General features: G+C 37.4%; 1 protein-coding gene across 13 annotated transcripts in view; it reads left to right on the forward strand.

Annotated features, from left to right (window-relative positions):
- RSRC1 (arginine and serine rich coiled-coil 1) overlaps positions 1-18898 on the forward strand; it is a 424026-nt gene that overhangs the window by 241603 nt on the left and 163525 nt on the right. For all 13 annotated transcript variants that reach the window (XM_054552914.2, XM_063722299.1, XM_063722300.1 and 10 more), the window contains one exon: positions 4757-4808. In XM_054552914.2, the coding sequence (XP_054408889.2) occupies positions 4757-4808 (52 nt within the window). The remainder of the gene's footprint in view (positions 1-4756; positions 4809-18898) is intronic.

Raw genomic sequence — 18898 nt, forward strand, 5'->3', positions numbered from 1 at the left:
GTTTGTTTGTTTTTTTGAGAAAAGGTCTGGCTCTATCACCCAGGCTGGAGTACAGTGGTGCGATCTCAGCTCACTGCAATCTTCACCTCCCAGGCTCAAGCTATCTTCCCACCTCAGTCTCTCAAGTAGCTGGGACCACAGGTGCATGACACCATGCCTGACTAATTTTTGTATTTTTTGTAGAGATGGAGTTTTGCCATGTTGCCCAGTCTGGTCTCGTGAGCTTGTGAGACTTGTGAGCTCAAGCGATCTGCCCGCCTTGGCCTCCCAAAGTGCTAGGATTACGGGCACGAGCCACCATGCCCAGCCTAGAACTGTATTTTCTCATTGTCCTGGAGATTAGAGGTTCAAGATCAAAGTGTTAGTAGGGTTGGTTCCTTCTAAGGCCTCTCTTCTTGGCCTGCAGATGGCTGTCTTCTTTCTGTGTCTTCCCATGGTCTTCTATCTGTAGAAATAGTGTTTTTTAATGGAATACATTTTTTTCTCATTAAGTTTCTATCATATAAAGTACTTGTGACATTATGCTCTTAAACATGTCCCCATTTAATTTTTTTTTTTGAGAAATTGCTATATTCTTTGCATCTGTATTTGGTAATACTGTTTATTCATTAAGGTATAATTTCTGGTTCTAAAAAACATTAATACCATTTATGAATTTTGGATGAAATTTATACTGATTCTGGAGTCTAATACATGCTAAAATAACTAAAGCATTAGAAATTTTAGCACGCAGTCCCCAAAGGTATTTTCATTCTAAGCCAGCTAGTGTGATGATAGGTAACTAAAAATGGGTTGGTATAAAATGTTTTTTTTTAAATTCTATATTCTGTTTCTTTCTTCCTCCTTAATCTTTTCTTTAAAAAAAATAACTATAGATAGCAGTCACAATGAAGACAACATAAATCAGACTGCCTTCTCTTCATTTTCATTTTCATCTCCAACTGAGCTACTTTTTCTGAGCCAGGCAGCTACTGATGCAGATAGACAGGTGAGACACAGAGGGTTTCAGCCAAGAGGCCTGTGGTGATGCTTTCCCTCTTCTGAGACAAACTCAAGCCTAGAAACAATGGAAGGGAGCCCTTACAAAAGATTTGAGGAGCAGGTCACTGAGAGGAAAAAGACAACAGCCCAAGAATCCTATATCCATTCAACTTATTCACCAGTCACACTAAGAAAAGGCTATTTGCAGATGGGCAAAACGTGAGTGAACATTTGCATCTGTACAACCTATTCAAGAAAAAGGCTTGAGCAATAAATCTAAGCAAAGTAAAACTATAAAATACAGATTACTTTTAAAAGTTTGATCAATGTAACAATATATCCCCATAGTTGGAGTTCGTCCCTGTATTTCATAAATAAAATTTAGCAAGTTATATCTGCATAGGCAAATATTTTTAGAATCAAATTTCATTTACTGGGTCAAGTATATTATTTTGGACAATTTTTTTTAAACGGAATCAAAACTCTATATGCATTTATATCTATGTGAATTAGTTGATTTTATTTCCTGAGTATCCTAGTGATTTAGTTAGAATGATCCTGAGATTTGGAGTCAGAGTCTTAGTTTTAGTTCATCATTTACAAGTAGAGGCAAGTTCCTAAACTGCTGTTATTTCCTGGTTTTCTTTGTCTTTGAAATATGAATCCTATATTATAAATTGTTGGAGTTATTAGTGAAAAATAAATATATCTTAACAGGTATATTTATATAAATATTATAATTATGATATATACTATAATATATAATATATAATTATATAAATATTATATATAAATATATAATATAAAATTATATAAATATTGTATATATATAATATAATTATAATATATAAATATTATAATTAGCCATCAAAACTCTCCTAGCTGGGCATAGTGGCTCACATCTGTAGTCCTAGCTCTTTGGGAGGCCTAGGTGGGAGGATTGCTTGAGGCCAGGAGTTTGAGACCAACCTGGGCAACATAGTAAGACACCAACTCTATGAAACAACAGAAAAAAGGAGCTGGGTGTGGTGGTGCACAACTGTAGTCCTAGCTACTCAGGGAGCTGAGGCAGGAAGATTACTTGAGCCCAGGAGTTCAACACTGCAGTGAGCCATGATCACACTGCTGCACGTTAGCCTAGGCAACAGAGTGAGACCCTATCTCTTACAAAACAGAAAAAAGAATCTTTCCTTAGGAATGGTAGTGACTATATCTTCAAGATAATGGTTATAGATGTGGAGAGGAAGAGATCTTCTATAGAGGGAGACTTCATGGAGTAGAAAACTTTGACAATATTGCTATTAATATTTTATTGAATGTTGGGTATACATTATTATGTATATATTTTCTATGTCTTAAATATTTCTTAATTGTTAAAAAAATATTTCCTTATGAAATACAAAAAAAATTACTCATGAAATATCTTAACCAGTAAAATGTCTAGGATTTTTCTATCAAAGGACACTACTTACAAGGACACTCTGACATGTATGCTTCCTAATTCTTCGCTTGCTTAAGATCTGCTTGAATCTGGCCCGTAAAAGTACTGTATTTATCCACATTTTGTACTGGTTTTCAGGGTGACTTAAATGCTTGTGAAAAAGTAACAAATTTCATAACCCTGGGCTTGCATTTCTGCATGACCAAATTCAGTTGGTGCTGGGTATCAGCTGCTTCCTTTAGTTGGGGCATGTGCTTCAGAGTTCTGCACACTTCCCTGTGCTTTCTGATACTAATGTCAAATGTCATTTGCCATTTATCATCATAAATGTTTGCATTAATGGCTTGATACCTGTAGACATTTTAGTTTATGACTTTTATATTCAGTAGATATCACAGTTTTCTATTGATATTTTGCTTTGATATTTTAATTTGATGTCACATATTTCCAATACTTTATAACTTTATAAAGCGTGCTTACATACATTTTCCCTTAAACATATGACATAAAGTACTCTTTATTGGTTGTCATCTCCTCCTTCTCTAATAACCAATCAGTCCTTTGTTTTACCAATTAAATATTTCTCAAATCTGTGTTGTCCTGTTTGACGTTTCTGCTATTGTTTCAGCTCAGGCCCTTCTCTCACCTGGAATTCATTAATTGCCACCTAACTGAGCTCCTTGCCTTTAGACACATTCCTTTCAATTCGTCCTCAAAAATATTGCTACAGTGATGTATCAAAGTGCAGATCTGATCACATCTCCCCTTTGTTTAAAATTTTTCTAAGTCTCTTCATCTTCCATGGCAGGGGTTGGCACACTTTTTCTTTAAGGTCCAGATAAATATTTTAGGCTTTGCTGATCCTAAGATTCCTGCTACAAATAATGAACTCTTATTGTTGAGTTGATCACAAAAGCCAGTAGGCACTATGTAAACAAATGGCATGGCCTATATCCCAGTAAAACTTATTTATGAAACCAGGCCACTGGTCCAGGTCTATAGTCTCTTAATCCCTGTTCTGTGATATAAAACGTTCTCCCAGTCTCCTCACTTGTCTCATCTACCACTCTTCCATCTTGTTTCCTATAGTTTTTTCAGAAGGACCATTCAAATTCTTAAACTTTTCTGAGCACAACATCTTCTTTCTGTATCCAGTTATTTAATTCTTTTATTCAAGCTGGGTTTCTTTTTACAAATAGCAAAATATTCTAATATATCACATAAATTATTAATTTTGAAGTGATTATTTTCATATATAAAACTGGGGTTATTTTGTTTATTGCCGACAACTTTATAAATATATGAATTGAAGTCTCAAGTATGGACAACAGTTTTTTTTAACAGGTCTTTAGTAAAAAGTCATAGTCTTGACATAATTCATGACATAATTTGTTGTTGTTGTTTAATATGTTATCCAAAAATCTCAGAGTGTGGTCACTGGTAGGAAATTAGTTTAGTTTCTTTTTCTTTTTTTTCTTTTTTTTTTTTTTGAGACAGAATCTTACTCTGTTGCCAGGCTGGAGTGCAGTGGCATGATCTTGGCTCACTGCAACCTCCCGGGTTCAAGCAATTCTCCTGCCTCAGCCTCCCAAGTAGCTGGGACTATAGGTGCGTGCCACCACGCCCAGGTAATTTTTGTATTTTTAGAAGAGATGGGGTTTCACCATGTTGGCCAGGATGGTCTCGATCTCTTGACCTTGTGATCCACCCGCCTCAGCCTCCCAAAGTGCTGGGATTACAGGCATCAGCCACTGCGTCTGGCTGGAAATTAGTTTAGTTTCATTGTTATCAACTATATTGAATTAAGGTTCACTGAAAAAACAATTTTAGGACAGTTCATAGGAGCCGGAAGCATATACGCCAAATTGTATCCTATCTTCATCACAATTGTTCCTTTAAATTCCAGTTAGGGAAGCAAAAAAGTGGTTTTAGAGTCTGACTTGCCTGAAATATTGAACTTAAAGGTTGCTATTTAAATTCTCATGGATTGCTTGCCTGTTTCTATGTGCAGAGAAATAACACAAGTTAAGAATATGTTGTTAATGTGTGTGCCTTGCCTTGTTATTAAATTTCAGTTAATTATGTTATTGCTGCTTGGTATAATGTTGGATAGTAAGCAAAAATTTTTCCAGGAAAAAAAAATGAAAGAAGCTTATCATTCTTGCATCATATATGCAAATGCAAGATGTGATGGATTTTAATATAAATTATGTTAAAGCTCTTTAAATTTCCTAATATTTGCAAACAAATGCATTAATTTAAAACTCTATCAATTAAAACTGACCTGTAAATGTCTTGTATGGTTGAATTTTTTTTTCTTTTTTTCTTTTTTAGCCACCGGCTGAACAGGCCAAAGCCAGACTACAGCTGGTTCTTGAAGCTGCTGGTAAGTGTTGATAATTAACTTTTATTAAATGAAGAAGTGACGAGTAAACCCTAGGCTGGTAGCATGCTTAGAAATGAGTAAAAAAAAAAACTATTTTTATGTATCCTCACAAATTTATCAGATCTAGATTATATGTATGGCCATATATTATCTGAAATATTTATTGCCACAGTATAGTGCTAAGTGTATTGCTAACAGGTCATTCTTTACCTTTTCATTTATAAAATTGGCTTCAGTTTTAGTTTTTTATTTTGATGAAGCCCAATTGATTAATTTGTCTTTTATGTACTATGGTTTTGGTGACGTGTTTAAGAATTCTTTGACTAATCCCAGATTATGATTTTTTTCTTACATTTTCTTTCTTTTGAAAGAAAAATTAAAATGGAGGAGTTAGTCTTAAATGTAACATGTAAAACCATAAAACTTTATATTTTATGGCTTTTATTTATATAAAATATAACTTTATATTTTATGGTTTTACACTTTACATTTAAGACTAACTCCTCCATTTTGATTTTTTAAATAAGGTGTAATGTTTAGGTTGAGATTTTCATTGTTCTAAAGAAAATGAGATCAGTGTCATTTAGTAATTTCCCCAATTACATTTGACTAACTCACTGGACTGTATGTTCTGGATACCATGTACTCTTCAAGTGCTGTATGTTTTATTTCTCAATGGTACTATAATGCTGTGACTTTGATTTTAGATACCATGTTCACTTGCATATAGACGTTTAATACTTTACTTTTTTAAAAGTATATAAGATGTATATTTTCTGAGTACTGATATTTTACTTTGAATCTTAATGTGCTCTTCAAAAATGTATATAACTTATTCAAACAATAAGTTTTAATGAGTAGTACAATAGTCCTCTCTTATACATGGTGGATGTCTTCCAAGCGTCCAGTTGGTGTCTCAAACCATGGGTAGTACAAAACCCTGTATCTATATCTATATTTATCTGTCTGTATATCTAATTTATATCTGTATCTAGATACACACACACATATATATACACGTTATATTTTTTCCTATACATACATACCTATGATAAAGTTTAATTTATAAATTAGGTAAGAGATTAATAATGATAATAAAATGGAACAATTATAATAATATACTTTAATAAATATAAATGTGGTTTCTTTCTCTTACTCTCAAAATATCTTGTACCGTAATCACCTATTTTTGGACCACAGTTGACCGCAGGTAACTGAAACCACAGAAAATGAAACTGCAGCTGCAGATGATGGGGAACTACTGTATATATTTCTTAAAATTTTTTACTATAAAGAGCTCATAATTTCAAGCTGGAAAAATGAGAATTCTATTTTAACATCAAAAGTAATTTCAGACCACCAAATGATAATAGTTATATTTTTAGGATTCATTGATCAAGAAAATACATATGTGCATATCGATTCAAGGATCTCTTGCATTAGCTCTTTGTATTCTCATTTAAAGTGTCCACAGTCTAAAGATTGGGAACTTCAGTATGATCGATAATACTAGCTTTCTGAATTACTAATAGAAGTAACTTACCATGTAGGTAAAAAGATTGGCAAATGTTTTAGTTTTGATGAAGTGTTTCTATACTCCTCCTTATTACTCTAAAAATAATTCATAGTTTATGTTTTTATCTTATTTGTTTTATCTTTATGTAGAAAACATTACTTACTAAAATTTTGTTGTTAATGGTTTTTTTAATATTTTCACTCAAATAAAATATACTGTAGGATAAATCTAATTAATTTGATTCTATATCATTGACATAATATGCGTGGCATTTTGCTTTGAAAAAATATTTCCAGCTCATAATTGAGTATTCCAGCTCATAATTGAGTAAACCCTTGCTTTGAAGGAAAATATTTATGTGCCTAGCACAGAAAACATTTGTTTCCACGAATGCAATTTTAAATAATTTTATTTCATAATTTTATTCAGTTTTTAAAAAATATTTAGTATGATTTTGAAGCACATTAGAAAATAGATGTGATACTCCAGACCTCACAGTGTATAACTTGCTTATATCGATCTGAGTTGTCATCCCTAACATTTAACTTCAACGTTCTAAATTGTATCTAAGGATAAAGAGCTAGATTCTGTGAATTTGAGAAACATCCAAAATTATGACAATTTTCAAGTTAAAAAATTTATTTTGGCCTAGGCCAGATAAGCAAAAGACAGACCTTAGCGAAATAGTCAAGTTTTTAAGTCACTCTTTTTTATTGAATATTTATGTTGTTCAACTTTTTCCTCTTACCAATAACACTGTAATGAACACCCTCTTATACATTGTGTTAGTCATATTCTATTTTATTTTGGGGGGATTTGTTACTATAGAAATGAGTTTATGAGGTCAGAGGGTATTAACATTTTAGGTTGGTCCAAAAGTAATTGCAGTTTTGGCAAAACCTCAGTTACTTTTTCACCAATTTAATAGAATGGCTTTTTGTACATTTTTGCTGTATTGTTTTATAAAGCTTTGTGCTACTTTTCATTGCCACTGGTTAAGTAATCGTTTTACTAGAATTGCTTTTTGATACCAGTTCCGTGAATATGTTGCTATATAATATGATATAACATATTATACCTTTTCGAAAAATATCCAGTATTGTTTTTAATGAGAACTTGTGGCATAGTAGAGGGCAAGTAGATGGATAGGTAGGGGAAGAGTACATAGGTAACTTACTGTCAAGGTTCTAGTTCTCTTTGTGGTGATGAATTTTAAGGTGTTCATTATATTATTAAAAATAAGCAAATAAATAAATAAGAACTTGAGACCTGTCTGGTAAGTTTTGCAGTCCAGCCTAGTCTCAAGGTTGAGATAAATGGATAGGGAAGTCTAGTAGTACCCATTGTCACATTGGAGTTCACCTAGGTTCCTAGGAAGAACACCTTAATTTGGGGGCCTTAAAAGTGGGCATGGGCAAAGACTTCAGGCCTTATGCTAGATTCTTGAGGCAGGATTAATTTTAGCCTTACAAGCAGCATAACTTGCTAGATAAGGTTAATATGTAGAAATCCTATGATTAGACTTAGTTGTTTACTCTAGCTCTGAGTCCCAGAAGAAAGTTTTATATTTAACTATTGCATCATAATTGATTATATTAGTAAATGTTATTTACTAGTGTTATTTACTAATATGTTAGTAAATGTTATTTACTAACATATTAGTAAATATAATGTTATTGGTTTGGAATTAAAATCTGTTTCGAATATTTAGCCATGATTTTTAGTGGTATGATTCTGAAAGGCATATGAAGGACTAAAATAAGATTAAACAAAATGTACCTATAGGGTGTTATGATTATTATATCAAACATAAATTTGAGTCTGAGATTTTATTGTATTTGGGTTAGGAACATACTTTATATGTGCTAAACTATTACATATTTGTACTTTGGTTCAAAACCTCGAGCATTTTCTTTGACTCTTTTATAGGTGATAATTCACCTAGACTTAATTATTCTGATTTTGTGTAATTTTTTTGTATTTATCGCTTTATTGTCTCTCCCACTGCCATCTCCTTAGTCTAGATGCCAAACATTTCACTCATGGCTTATTCCATTACCTCCTAATTGGCTTCCTGCTTCAATTCTATTACTTCTGTAGTGAGACACTAATGAATAGTGGAAAGATCCTAAGCCTGCCATCACCACTTGTTCTGTAACTTTGAGCAGTCTAATGTTTATTGTTTAGCCAGAACAGAGGGCTTTTTTTAATCAAATATGACAGATGTGTGTTTTTTTCTAGTTCATTGAGGCGAAATTTACATAACATAAAATTAATCATAATTGCTTAAAGTGAACAATTCAGTGGTATTCAGTACATTCACAGTGTTGTACAACCATCAACTCTATCTAGTTCTAAACATTGCAATCACTCCAGAGTGAAACCCCTTACCTACTAGCAGTTTCTCCCGTTTCCTTTCCCCCAAGCCCTTGACAACCACCATTCTCCCTCTGTCTCTGTTTGTCTATTCTGGATATTTCATATAAATGGAATCCTATAATCTGTGACCTTGTGTGTCTGGCTTCCTTCATTTAGTATGTGTGTGTATATATATATATATACACATACACACACACACACACACACACACACAACTTGTTAATCCATTGATAAAATTTGAGTTGTTTCTACCTTTATTCTATTGTGAGTACATTTGAATATGTGTGTATATGTACTTGTTTGAGTACCTGTTTGGAGGTTTTTTAGGTGTATACCTAGGAGGGTGATAGTGGGGCCATTTGGTAATTCTATGTTTAATTTTCTGAGAAAGCACAAAACATTTTCCATACCAGCTGAACTATTTTACTTTTGCACCAATAGCAGTGTATAAAACAGTTCCCTATTGCCTCAAACTATACCATATCACACATTTAAGTTACCTATTTGAAAGTATTTGTATTTGGGGGCTTCTCTTTACCATAATTTCTTTATCTGTAAGAGGGAAAGATAATAACTACCATGTAGGGCTGTTATGAAAATAATAACACACGAAATACGTAGCCCAGAGCCTGAAAAGTGGTAGCCACCAGAAAATTTGTATTTCATCTTGATTTTTGTGGACACCACTGCTAGATGATTCTTTGGTGTTATCGGATCTTTGGGGTGTTGCTTTTCTGGCTGGAAAACTCTGTGCGGCTGCTGCAGCAGAGCAGGTGGCAGCACGGGCACCAGTTCTGTGAGAGGCTGCAGCTAGTCCAGGCACACTACAAGCAGCTTCCACAGCTGGCACCCGGGAACACGGTGGCACCCGGAAGCTTGAAGATCCCAGGAACTGCAGGGTCCCAAGGAGGGAGCCACAGTCCTGGTTCTAGGAGCTTCCAGGTCTGAGCTCCCCAAAGCTCCACAGCTTTTCTCTCCTTCTCTTTGCCTGCAACATGGTGAACCAGGAGCATGTCTCAGTCCTGTTTGTGTTATAGCTCTTTTAGCTTCCCTATCCATTGGGTCCTGAGTTCTTGTCCTGCAACCGGGAAGAATAAGGTACACAGAAAAGTGGAGGGTGAGCAAGATGAAGAGGGGCTTATTGAGCAATAGAACAGCTCAGAGGGGACCGGCAGAGGGTAGCTCTTTCCACAGCCAGAGTATCCTAATGAGTGTTCAGCTCTTAACAGAGAGTAGCTCCTCTCTGCTAGGCAGGTGGTACCAGCAAGTGTTCAGTTCTCAGCAGAGAGGGTAGCTCCTCTCTGCTACTGGTCATCCCATGGTGTGCAGCTCTCTGCAGAAAGAAGGCCCTGGAGTGGATGTCTTCTCTCTGCAGGCAGGTTGTCCCATCATGTCTGCAGCTCTCAGCAGAGAGGAAGTCCTAGAGTGGGTGGCTCCTCTCTGTAGGCAGGTCCTCCCCTTGTCTCTGCAGCTCTCAGCAGAGAAGGTAGCCTCTCTCTACAGCTGGTCCTCCCATCTTCTCTCCATCCTCTGTTCTGCTTTGGCTGAAACTGGGGCTTTTATGGGCCTTAGAGGGGGAGGAAGTACACACTGATTGGTCCATGGGCAGCCATGGGCAGCCATAGGCAGGCCCAGAAAAGGCACCACAAGTCCCCGCTCCGGTCCGTAGGACTGGCAGCCCAGCTGCCAGCCTTCAGGCCCTCTCTGTATTGAAGGTAAGGCCTCACCTGTCCCCTTCTGCCCAGGAGACCTTCTGCCTCCTGCCGCCATCTATGACACGCAGGCTGCTTGCAGTAAGGGGCACCTGCAGGCCAGTGCCCAGCCACCCTCAACCCTCCACCTTCAGCTTCAGCCATAACTTGTGCTTGTTAGTGCCCAAAGTCTGGAGGGGGCCAAGGCAGCAAAGGGCTGGTGTGTCCATGCTGCCCCATGCATGCAGCGTGCACATACCTGGCGGGGCTGTGACAGCACCTGGGCTTGGTCCCAGCCCTGCCCCGAGATTGGAGCAGGTGCCAGGAGTGGAGAGAGGCCAGGCAGCAGGAGCAGGCACCCTCAAGCCTGCAAGGGCAAGGCGGAGGTCTTCCTGAGCTAAGAGTGCAGAGAGACCTGGGTCCACAGCCCCAACTTGGGGGCTGCAGCCGTGCTCAGGAGGGCAGGGCTGCTGCCTGCTCCTGGCCTCTGTCAGCTCCATGGAGCATGCAGCCCCAGCTGCGCCCCCTTGCAGCCTGGGGTGGGGGTTCCAGGTCCTCACTGGGCCCAGGCTGGTGACCAGGGCAGGAGAGATGTCTCCGCAAGCTCCCCCTGTGGCCCCGGCTCTCAGAGGTGGCCCGGAGCTCTTCCTCACCCATCTGGCAGCTTTTCTTGATTAAGGTGGCAGTTGGGGATGCCTAGGGCACCTCCCAGAGCATGCCTGGCCATTGGGAATGTCAGGCCTGGCGGTCACCCAAATGTGGGGCAGACAGACCCTGGGGACACGGCCCCAGGCAGCCCTTGGCAGAGCGTCCTCCCAAGGTGCAGGAACCCAGCGTCCTCAGCAGGGCGGCTGTGTTGCTGGCCAGGTCCTCGAATTGGGCACCGCTGGCCCCCAAAGCATGGCCCCAGCTCCTGCACCCTCCTTCCCTGCAGTAGCAGTGGGCAAGAGCAGCGACATGGCGCCAGGTCCAGAGCCACAGAGGCTCTGGGCCTTGGGGCGGGTCTCAACCAGCCATAGGAGGGTGGAGGCAGCACAGCCGGCTGCCTTGGGGACACGGGACACAGGGGACCCACTACCGTTATTCCTGCTCCCGTAGCCACCTCTGCCGCCACCACCCATGCCTCCCCCACTATAGACAGCCCATTGCTGCCATCACTGGGTACCATATGTTAATGCCACTCCTTTGCTCAAAATTACTCAGTGGTTCTCAGTTGCTTACAAAATCAGTGTTACGTTTCTATGCTTAAGGTTCTAAAGTTCTGTACAGTAGATCCACAAACTTTTCTAACTTTATCTTCTAGAATTCATTACTGTGCTTTTTCCATTCGTCTTCACGTTTCCCGTATTCTTTTCTACCTGGGAAGCTTTGCACATTGTTTTTCTCTTCTATAAATGCCTTCTTTCTTCCTTTTCCCCCTCTCCAAACACTTCAAGGCTCTTCTAAAACAAGATTTCCACATTATTTCCCTGACCATTCCAGTACCTAATCTTTCTCTCCTCCTTTGAATTCTTTTAGTCCTGTCTTTGTACACCATTTATATTGATGTTTATTCATACACTGCTGATATTAATGTTTAGTTGTTTCATGAATGTTATACTTATTTTTCCAAAGAAATAAACTTCCAAAGGTCAGGAACTGTATATTTAGCCAGACATGGTGGCTCACTCCTATAATCCCAGCACTGTAGGAGGCCAAGATGGGAGGATCACTTGAGCCCAGGAGTTCGAGACTAACCTAGGCAACATGGTAAAACCCTGTCTCTACAAAAAAATACAAAAATTAGCCAGGCATGGTGGCACATGCTTTTGGTCCTAGCCTCTTGGGAGGCTGAGGTGGGACAGTTGCTTGTGCCTGAGAGAAGTCAAGGGTTCCGTGAGCTGTGATTGCGCCACTGCACTCCAGTGTGGGTGACAGAGTGAAACCCTGTCTCAAAAAAAAAAAAAGAAATTATATTTAAAACTTCTACATCTTTTCCAGCAGTTTTAACAATACCTATAGTAGTACTACATCAGAAAAAAATTTTAGCTGTTAATCTTTTGTAAGTAAGTCATTGTAGAGAAACAGAGGATCTAGCTGTCAGAAAAACATTTAGATGCTGGTGTGCTCATTTTAACTGCTGTTTGATGGATTTTATAATAAATATACTAAGATGTTACCTAGCTTCAAAAGCAGAAGATATGTGACATAACCTGACTTTTTACACTTAAACTTTAAGACAGCGTTTGACAGAAAAGACAGTAAAACGTGATTATTTCACAGGGGATGGAGGGAAAATAGGAAGTTTAGGTAAAGACTCCTTTGTCTCCATCGCTTTTGCTCTTGCCTTTGTTTGTCTAGATAGCCCCATTCCAAACATTATCTAGATTTTCTGCAAAAACGTATTATCATCTTATCCCAAATGTGTTCATGGGTCTAAAGAATTTGGAAGAGAGATTTTTCCAAAAGATATGTTTTATCAGTATGAGAAGACAATATCTGTAATACAATTTTCTTTGAAGCCTCCTCAATATTTTACTTTTAATAGAATTGACACATGCACCTTTAAAATTATATTTCTAATGTTATAAGAAAAGGTAGAAATTTATTTTTGTACATATGTGGTAAAACAACTTATAAAATCTCTGCATAACAGTATTTCATTTTCTGCGTAGTATCTACAACCTTTGGATTGTACCTTATGGTTTTCAAAGCACTTTAATAAATCTTTATCTTTTGACTCATATCATTGCATGGAGAGTTAATTAAGTCCAGTTTACAAATATTCTGAAAGCTTAAATGACTTGTAAAAAATTACAGAGCTAATAAGTGATATAATCAGGACTTAACTCCAGTGATTTCTGACTCTCCAGCTACTTTTTTTTTTTTGACATAGTCTTGCTCTGTCACCCAGGCTGGTGTACAGTGGCACAAGCTCGGCTCATCACTTCCTCTGTCTTCTAGGTTCAAGAGATTCTCCTGCCTTAGCCTCCCAAGTAGCTGGGATCACAGGTGCGTGCCACCACACCCAGCTAATTTTTTATATTTTTGGTGGAGACGGGGTTTTACCATGTTGGCCAGGCTGGTCTCGAACACCTGACCTCAAGTGATCTGCCCGCCTGGGCCTCCCAAAGTGGTGGGATTACAGGCGTGAGCCACCACGCCCAGCCCTCGAGCTGCTTCTAATTCATAAGTTAAATACCTGAGTTATGTTAGGTGGAAAGAAAGGCAATAGATAATATTACAAAATGCATAACCTTATTCTATAAGACTTCGTTCTACAATTATCTTAAAATAAAGTAATTTCTATCCTCAAGTAAGCCTTTGAAGTAAGTTTTCTTATTGATACCACAAAGGGATTAAAGCATCATTTAGGAACAATAAGTTATTTTCCTTGACTATGTAGAGCGTTTATAGTAGCTAAATTTATAACTTTGAAAAATCTAAAGTAATGTTTTATGATTTTTTTTCTAACACCTAGCTATGGACGTGAATTTCAGGGACCCTTCCTAGGAGAGGAACTGGTTAAGTATTATCAAAACACAGATCAGTTATACATACTATATCCAAATAATAAGTTTTGCTGAGTAGTACGCCATAAGTGCCTCACCCCATCCCAATTTTTCTGCAGCCTGTTAAACTGAGATTTTATTCTCTTAGTTGCCCATTAAGTACCTGGAAGCCACGTCCTGACCCTTTCTCTTCATAGCCATGTGATCTTTAGAAGTCCCAACACTTCTCTAAAGTCCGTTGTAGTGTTAAATATGTGTAATTCAAAGAATTACAAATGAGATTGCCTTGATAATGTTGTACTGTTTTCGGGGAGCATAGAAAGCTACTCTGCTTTACCCTTATCTAAAGCTGAAAGAGGTTTTGTCTGTAGGTTTCTGACCACTCACTATCTATGGCTCTGAGAAATAGTCCTGATTTATTGTGAGAGAGCCTTTCATGTTAGGGCAAACCCCCCAAAAAGAGCAGGAGATTGAAACGTTAATTTTTATTTCATATAAATAGTTTATAGACTTCTTTTTTTCCTTATATAGTCTTATGCTTGATTGTGTTTTGGTAGTCCAGATTTATATTGTTTCACTAACAAACTGTGAGCTTGAGCAGATCACTTTTTATTTACTGTCCTGTAGTTTCCTCGTCTGTAAAATAGAGATACTAATAGTACATAACTAATGGGTTGTTGTTATGGATTTCAATGAGTTAATATTTGTAAAACACTTAGAGCAGTACCTGATACATAGTAAGTATTCAGTTCATGTTAGCAGTAACTATGAAAGACAATATTGTATGGTGGTGAAGTCCTCAAGTCAGGTGGCTTGGGTGCCATTCCTAGCTCTCATCTTTACTGATGAAACCATAGGAAAATTGTTAAAACCTGCTGAGCTTCAGTTTTTTATTTACAGAATGGGAATAATAATAATAATAATATGTACCTTGTAGAGATTTATAAATAAATTAATTTAATAAAGTCTATAGAGAGATTGGGAATGGGAATTATAGTAATGTGTACCTTATAGAGATTTATAAATAATTTAATAAAGTCTTTAGCAGCTAGCACATAACTGAGCATTCTATAAATGTTAGCTAGTAGGAGGAGTTTTTTATGTCATTACCAGAGTGGCTTTATGAGGTAATTAAAGAAGTTGAGCCACATGTCCTCCTCATACCAGTATGCTTATGCAGTTAAAAGACATTATCAGGAATTAAGAATAGTGCTTTTATTTATTTCATTTTTTTAAAATTATACTTTAAGTTCTGGGATACATGTGCCGAACATGCAGATTTGTTACATAGGTATACACGTGCCATGGTGGTTTGCTGTACCCATCAACCTGTCATCTACATTAGGTATTTCTCCTAATGCTACCCTTCCCCTAGTACCCACTCCCCGACAGGCCCCGGTGTGTCATGTTCCCCTCCCTGTGTCCATGTGTTCTCATTGTTCAACTCCCACTTATGAGTGAGAACATGCGGTGTTTGGTTTTCTGTTCCTGTGTTAGTTTGCTGAGACTGATGGTTTCGAGCTTCATCCATGTCCCTGCAAAGGACATGAACTCATCGTTTTTTATGGCTACATAGTATTCCATGTTGTATATGTGCCACATTTTCTTTATCCAGTCTATCATTGATGGACATTTGGGTTGGTTCCAAGTTTTTGCTATTGTGAACAGTGCTGCAGTAAACATACATGTGCATGTGTCTTTATAGAAGAATGATTTTTGATCCTTTGGGTATATACCCAGTAATGGGATTGCTGGGTCAAATGGTATTTCTGGTTCTAGATCCTTGAGGAATTGCCATACTATCATCCACAATGGTTGGATTAATTTACACTCCCACCAACATTGTAAAAGCATGTCTATTTCTCCACATCCTCTCCAGCATCTGTAGTTTCCTTACTTTTTAATGATGGCCATTCTAACTGGCATGAGATGATATCTCATTGTGGTTTTGATTTGCATTTCTCTAATGACCAGTGATGATGAGCTTTTTTTTGTATGTTTGTTGGCCACATAAATGTCTTCTTTTGAGAAGTGTCTGTTCATACCCTTTGCCCACTTTTTAATGGGGTTGTTTTTTTCTTGTAAATTTGTTTAAGTTCCTTGTAGATTCTGGATATTAGCCCTTTGTCAGATGAGTAGGCTGCAAAAATTTTCTCCCATTCTGTAGGTTGTCTGTTCACTCTGATGATAGTTTCTTTTGCTATGCAGAAGCTCTTTAGTTTAGTTAGATCCCATTTGTCTATTTTGGCTTTTGTTGCCATTGCTTTTGGTGTTTTAGTCATGAATTCTTTGCCCATGCCTATGTCCTGAATGGTACTGCCTAGGTTTTCTTCTAGGGTTTTTATGGTTGTAGGTCTTATGTTTAAGTCTTTAATCCATCTTGAGTTACTTTTTGCATAAGATGTAAGGAAGGGGTCCAGTTTCAGTTTTCTGCATATGGCTAGCCAGTTTTCCCAACACCATTTATTAAATAGGGAATCCTTTCCCCATTGCTTGTTTTTGTCAGGTTTGTCAAATATCAGATGGTTGTAGATGTGTGGCATTATTTCTGAGTTCTCTGTTCTGTTCCATTGGTTTATATATCTGTTTTGGTACCAGTACCATGCTGTTTTGGTTACTGTAGCCTTGTAGTATAGTTTGAAGTCAGGTAGCATGATACCTCCAGCTTTGTTCTTTTTTCTTAGGATTGTCTTGGCTATATGGGCTCTTTTTTTGTTTCCATATGAACTTTAAAGTAGTTTTTTCCAATTCTGTGAAGAAAGTCAATAGTAGCTTGATGGGGATAGCATTGAATCTATAAATTACTTTGGGCAGTATGGCCATTTTCATGATACTGATTCTTCCTATCCATGAGCATGGAATTTTTTTTCCATTGGTTTGTGTCCTCTCATTTCCTTGAGCAGTGGTTTGTAGTTCTTGAAGACGTCCTTCATATCCCTTGTAAGTTGGATTCCTAGGTATTTTATTCTCTTTGTAGCATTTGTGAATGGGAGTTCACTCATGATTTGATTCTCTGTCTGTTACTCGTGTATAGGAATGCTTGTTATTTTTGCATATTGATTTTGTATCCTGAGACTTTGCTGAAGTTGTTTATCAGCTTAAGGAGATTTTGGGCTGAGATGATGGGGTTTTCTATATATACAATCATGTCATCTGCAAAAAGCAACACTTTGACTTCCTCTCTTCCTATTTGAATACCCTTTATTTCTTTCTCTTGCCCTGGCCAGACCTTCCAATACTTTGTTGAATAGGAGTGGTGAGAGAGGGCATCTTTGTCTCGTGCCAGTTTTCAAAGGGCATGCTTCCAGCTTTTGCCCATTCAGTATGGTATTGGCTGTAGGTCTGTCATAAATAGCTCTTATTATTTTGAGATACATTCCATCAACACCTAGTTTATTGAGAGTTTTTTACATGAAGGGGTGTTGAATTGTGTCAAAGACCTTTTCTGCATCTATTCAGATAATATGTGGTTTTTGTCACTGGTTCTGTTTATGTGATGGATTACATTTGTTGATTTGAGTATGTTGAACCAGTCTTGCATCCCAGGGATGAAGCTGACTTGATCATGGTGGATAAGCTTTTTGATGTACTGCTGGATTCGGTTTGCCAGTATTTTATTGAGGATTTTTGCATCAATGTTCATCAGGGAATATCCAATTTGGCCTAAAATTTTCTTTTTTGTTGTGTCTCTGCCAGGTTTTGGTATCAGGATGATGCTGGCCTCATAAAATGAGTTGGGGAGGAGTCCCTCTTTTTCAAGAATAGTGCTTTTAAAACAAAATGAATGAATAAAGCCTTAAATAGTTTAGTTGACTTGGACATTAGTTAAAGCTTTTTTTTTCAGTCAAGTATGGTTTATGGAAACTTAAAAATTCGATGTCAAATTGAATAGCTTTGATACAAATCAAATTCCTAATGTTAATTTAACTTCCAGTTTCCAACAACGAATGTGGTTTTTAGCTTTTTATTAATCCAAAAAGATAAAATTGGTGTGTCCTAAAGAGAATCTCTAAGTAAATTGCTTTACTTAAAAAGTGTAAGTTGTTTGTTTTAACATCAGTTACACATTTATATTTGAGTGGCTATTATTTACCCTAATGATGTTTAGTAGGAAAAAAAAGAGTATCAGCTAGATTCTGACAATATCACAGCAACTTGCCATGTTTGAGCAGATGTTAAGCAGACAGTAGTTGAATGTTAATTTTGAGAGGGTGATATGTTTAAGCCTAGCTGAAGTATGTTGCTTGTGGGCTTTCTAGACTCGAGTACAATGCTGGATCTCTGGGGAGAATTTTAAAGCTAAACCTCTTTCTTTTGGGTCCTCTATATGGACTCTCTCAAGTCAGTATAAAGCAGATCATCCCTAGGCTAAAGCCCTTCAGCTTTTGTTATTGGGCTCTGTAGACCTGTAATTAGGCCTCCTGGCAGGCCTTGCAGGCCAGTTAATGGTCATATGGAGTTTCTGTGAGGCAGACTGGCTTTGTATAAATCCTGGGTAGGAATACGTTTATGGGTCACTTCCTACCAGGACCATGCTTTGTCCTTATGCCCTGCGGGCTGACAGGGAGCAGGTTCCCTTGACCATGGACTGTTCAATGTGCAACTCAAAATCTACTCCACTAATCCCCAGTGTAAACAGAGGATTTAGAAGGGCTTCTGTCACTTACAGTTGCCAATTCACTTGGGTGTCTGTGAATTTGTTTTCCCTGACTTCATTATTGAAAGACTGACAAGTGTATAAGATTTGGATGCTTGCTTATATATTAGATATATGGGTCTTTTTCAGTGGTTTTAAAATCATTGTAACTAATTTATCTATTGTAAAATTATGTAATGAGTTGTTTAGAATTAATTACCCTGTAATATCTTTAAATTTAAGCCATTAAAATATCTGTACTGATAGTCAACCTTTTCTTATAGGAGAAATTACAGGTCTGCTTTTTTGGATAAGAGTAAAATAACATTATGTAAATAAATTTACCGAAAAGTGATTAATTTGGATTTCAGATAACT

The sequence above is a fragment of the Pongo abelii genome, chromosome 2, assembly GCF_028885655.2.
Source record: "Pongo abelii isolate AG06213 chromosome 2, NHGRI_mPonAbe1-v2.0_pri, whole genome shotgun sequence".
NCBI classification, from domain to species: Eukaryota; Metazoa; Chordata; class Mammalia; order Primates; family Hominidae; genus Pongo; species Pongo abelii.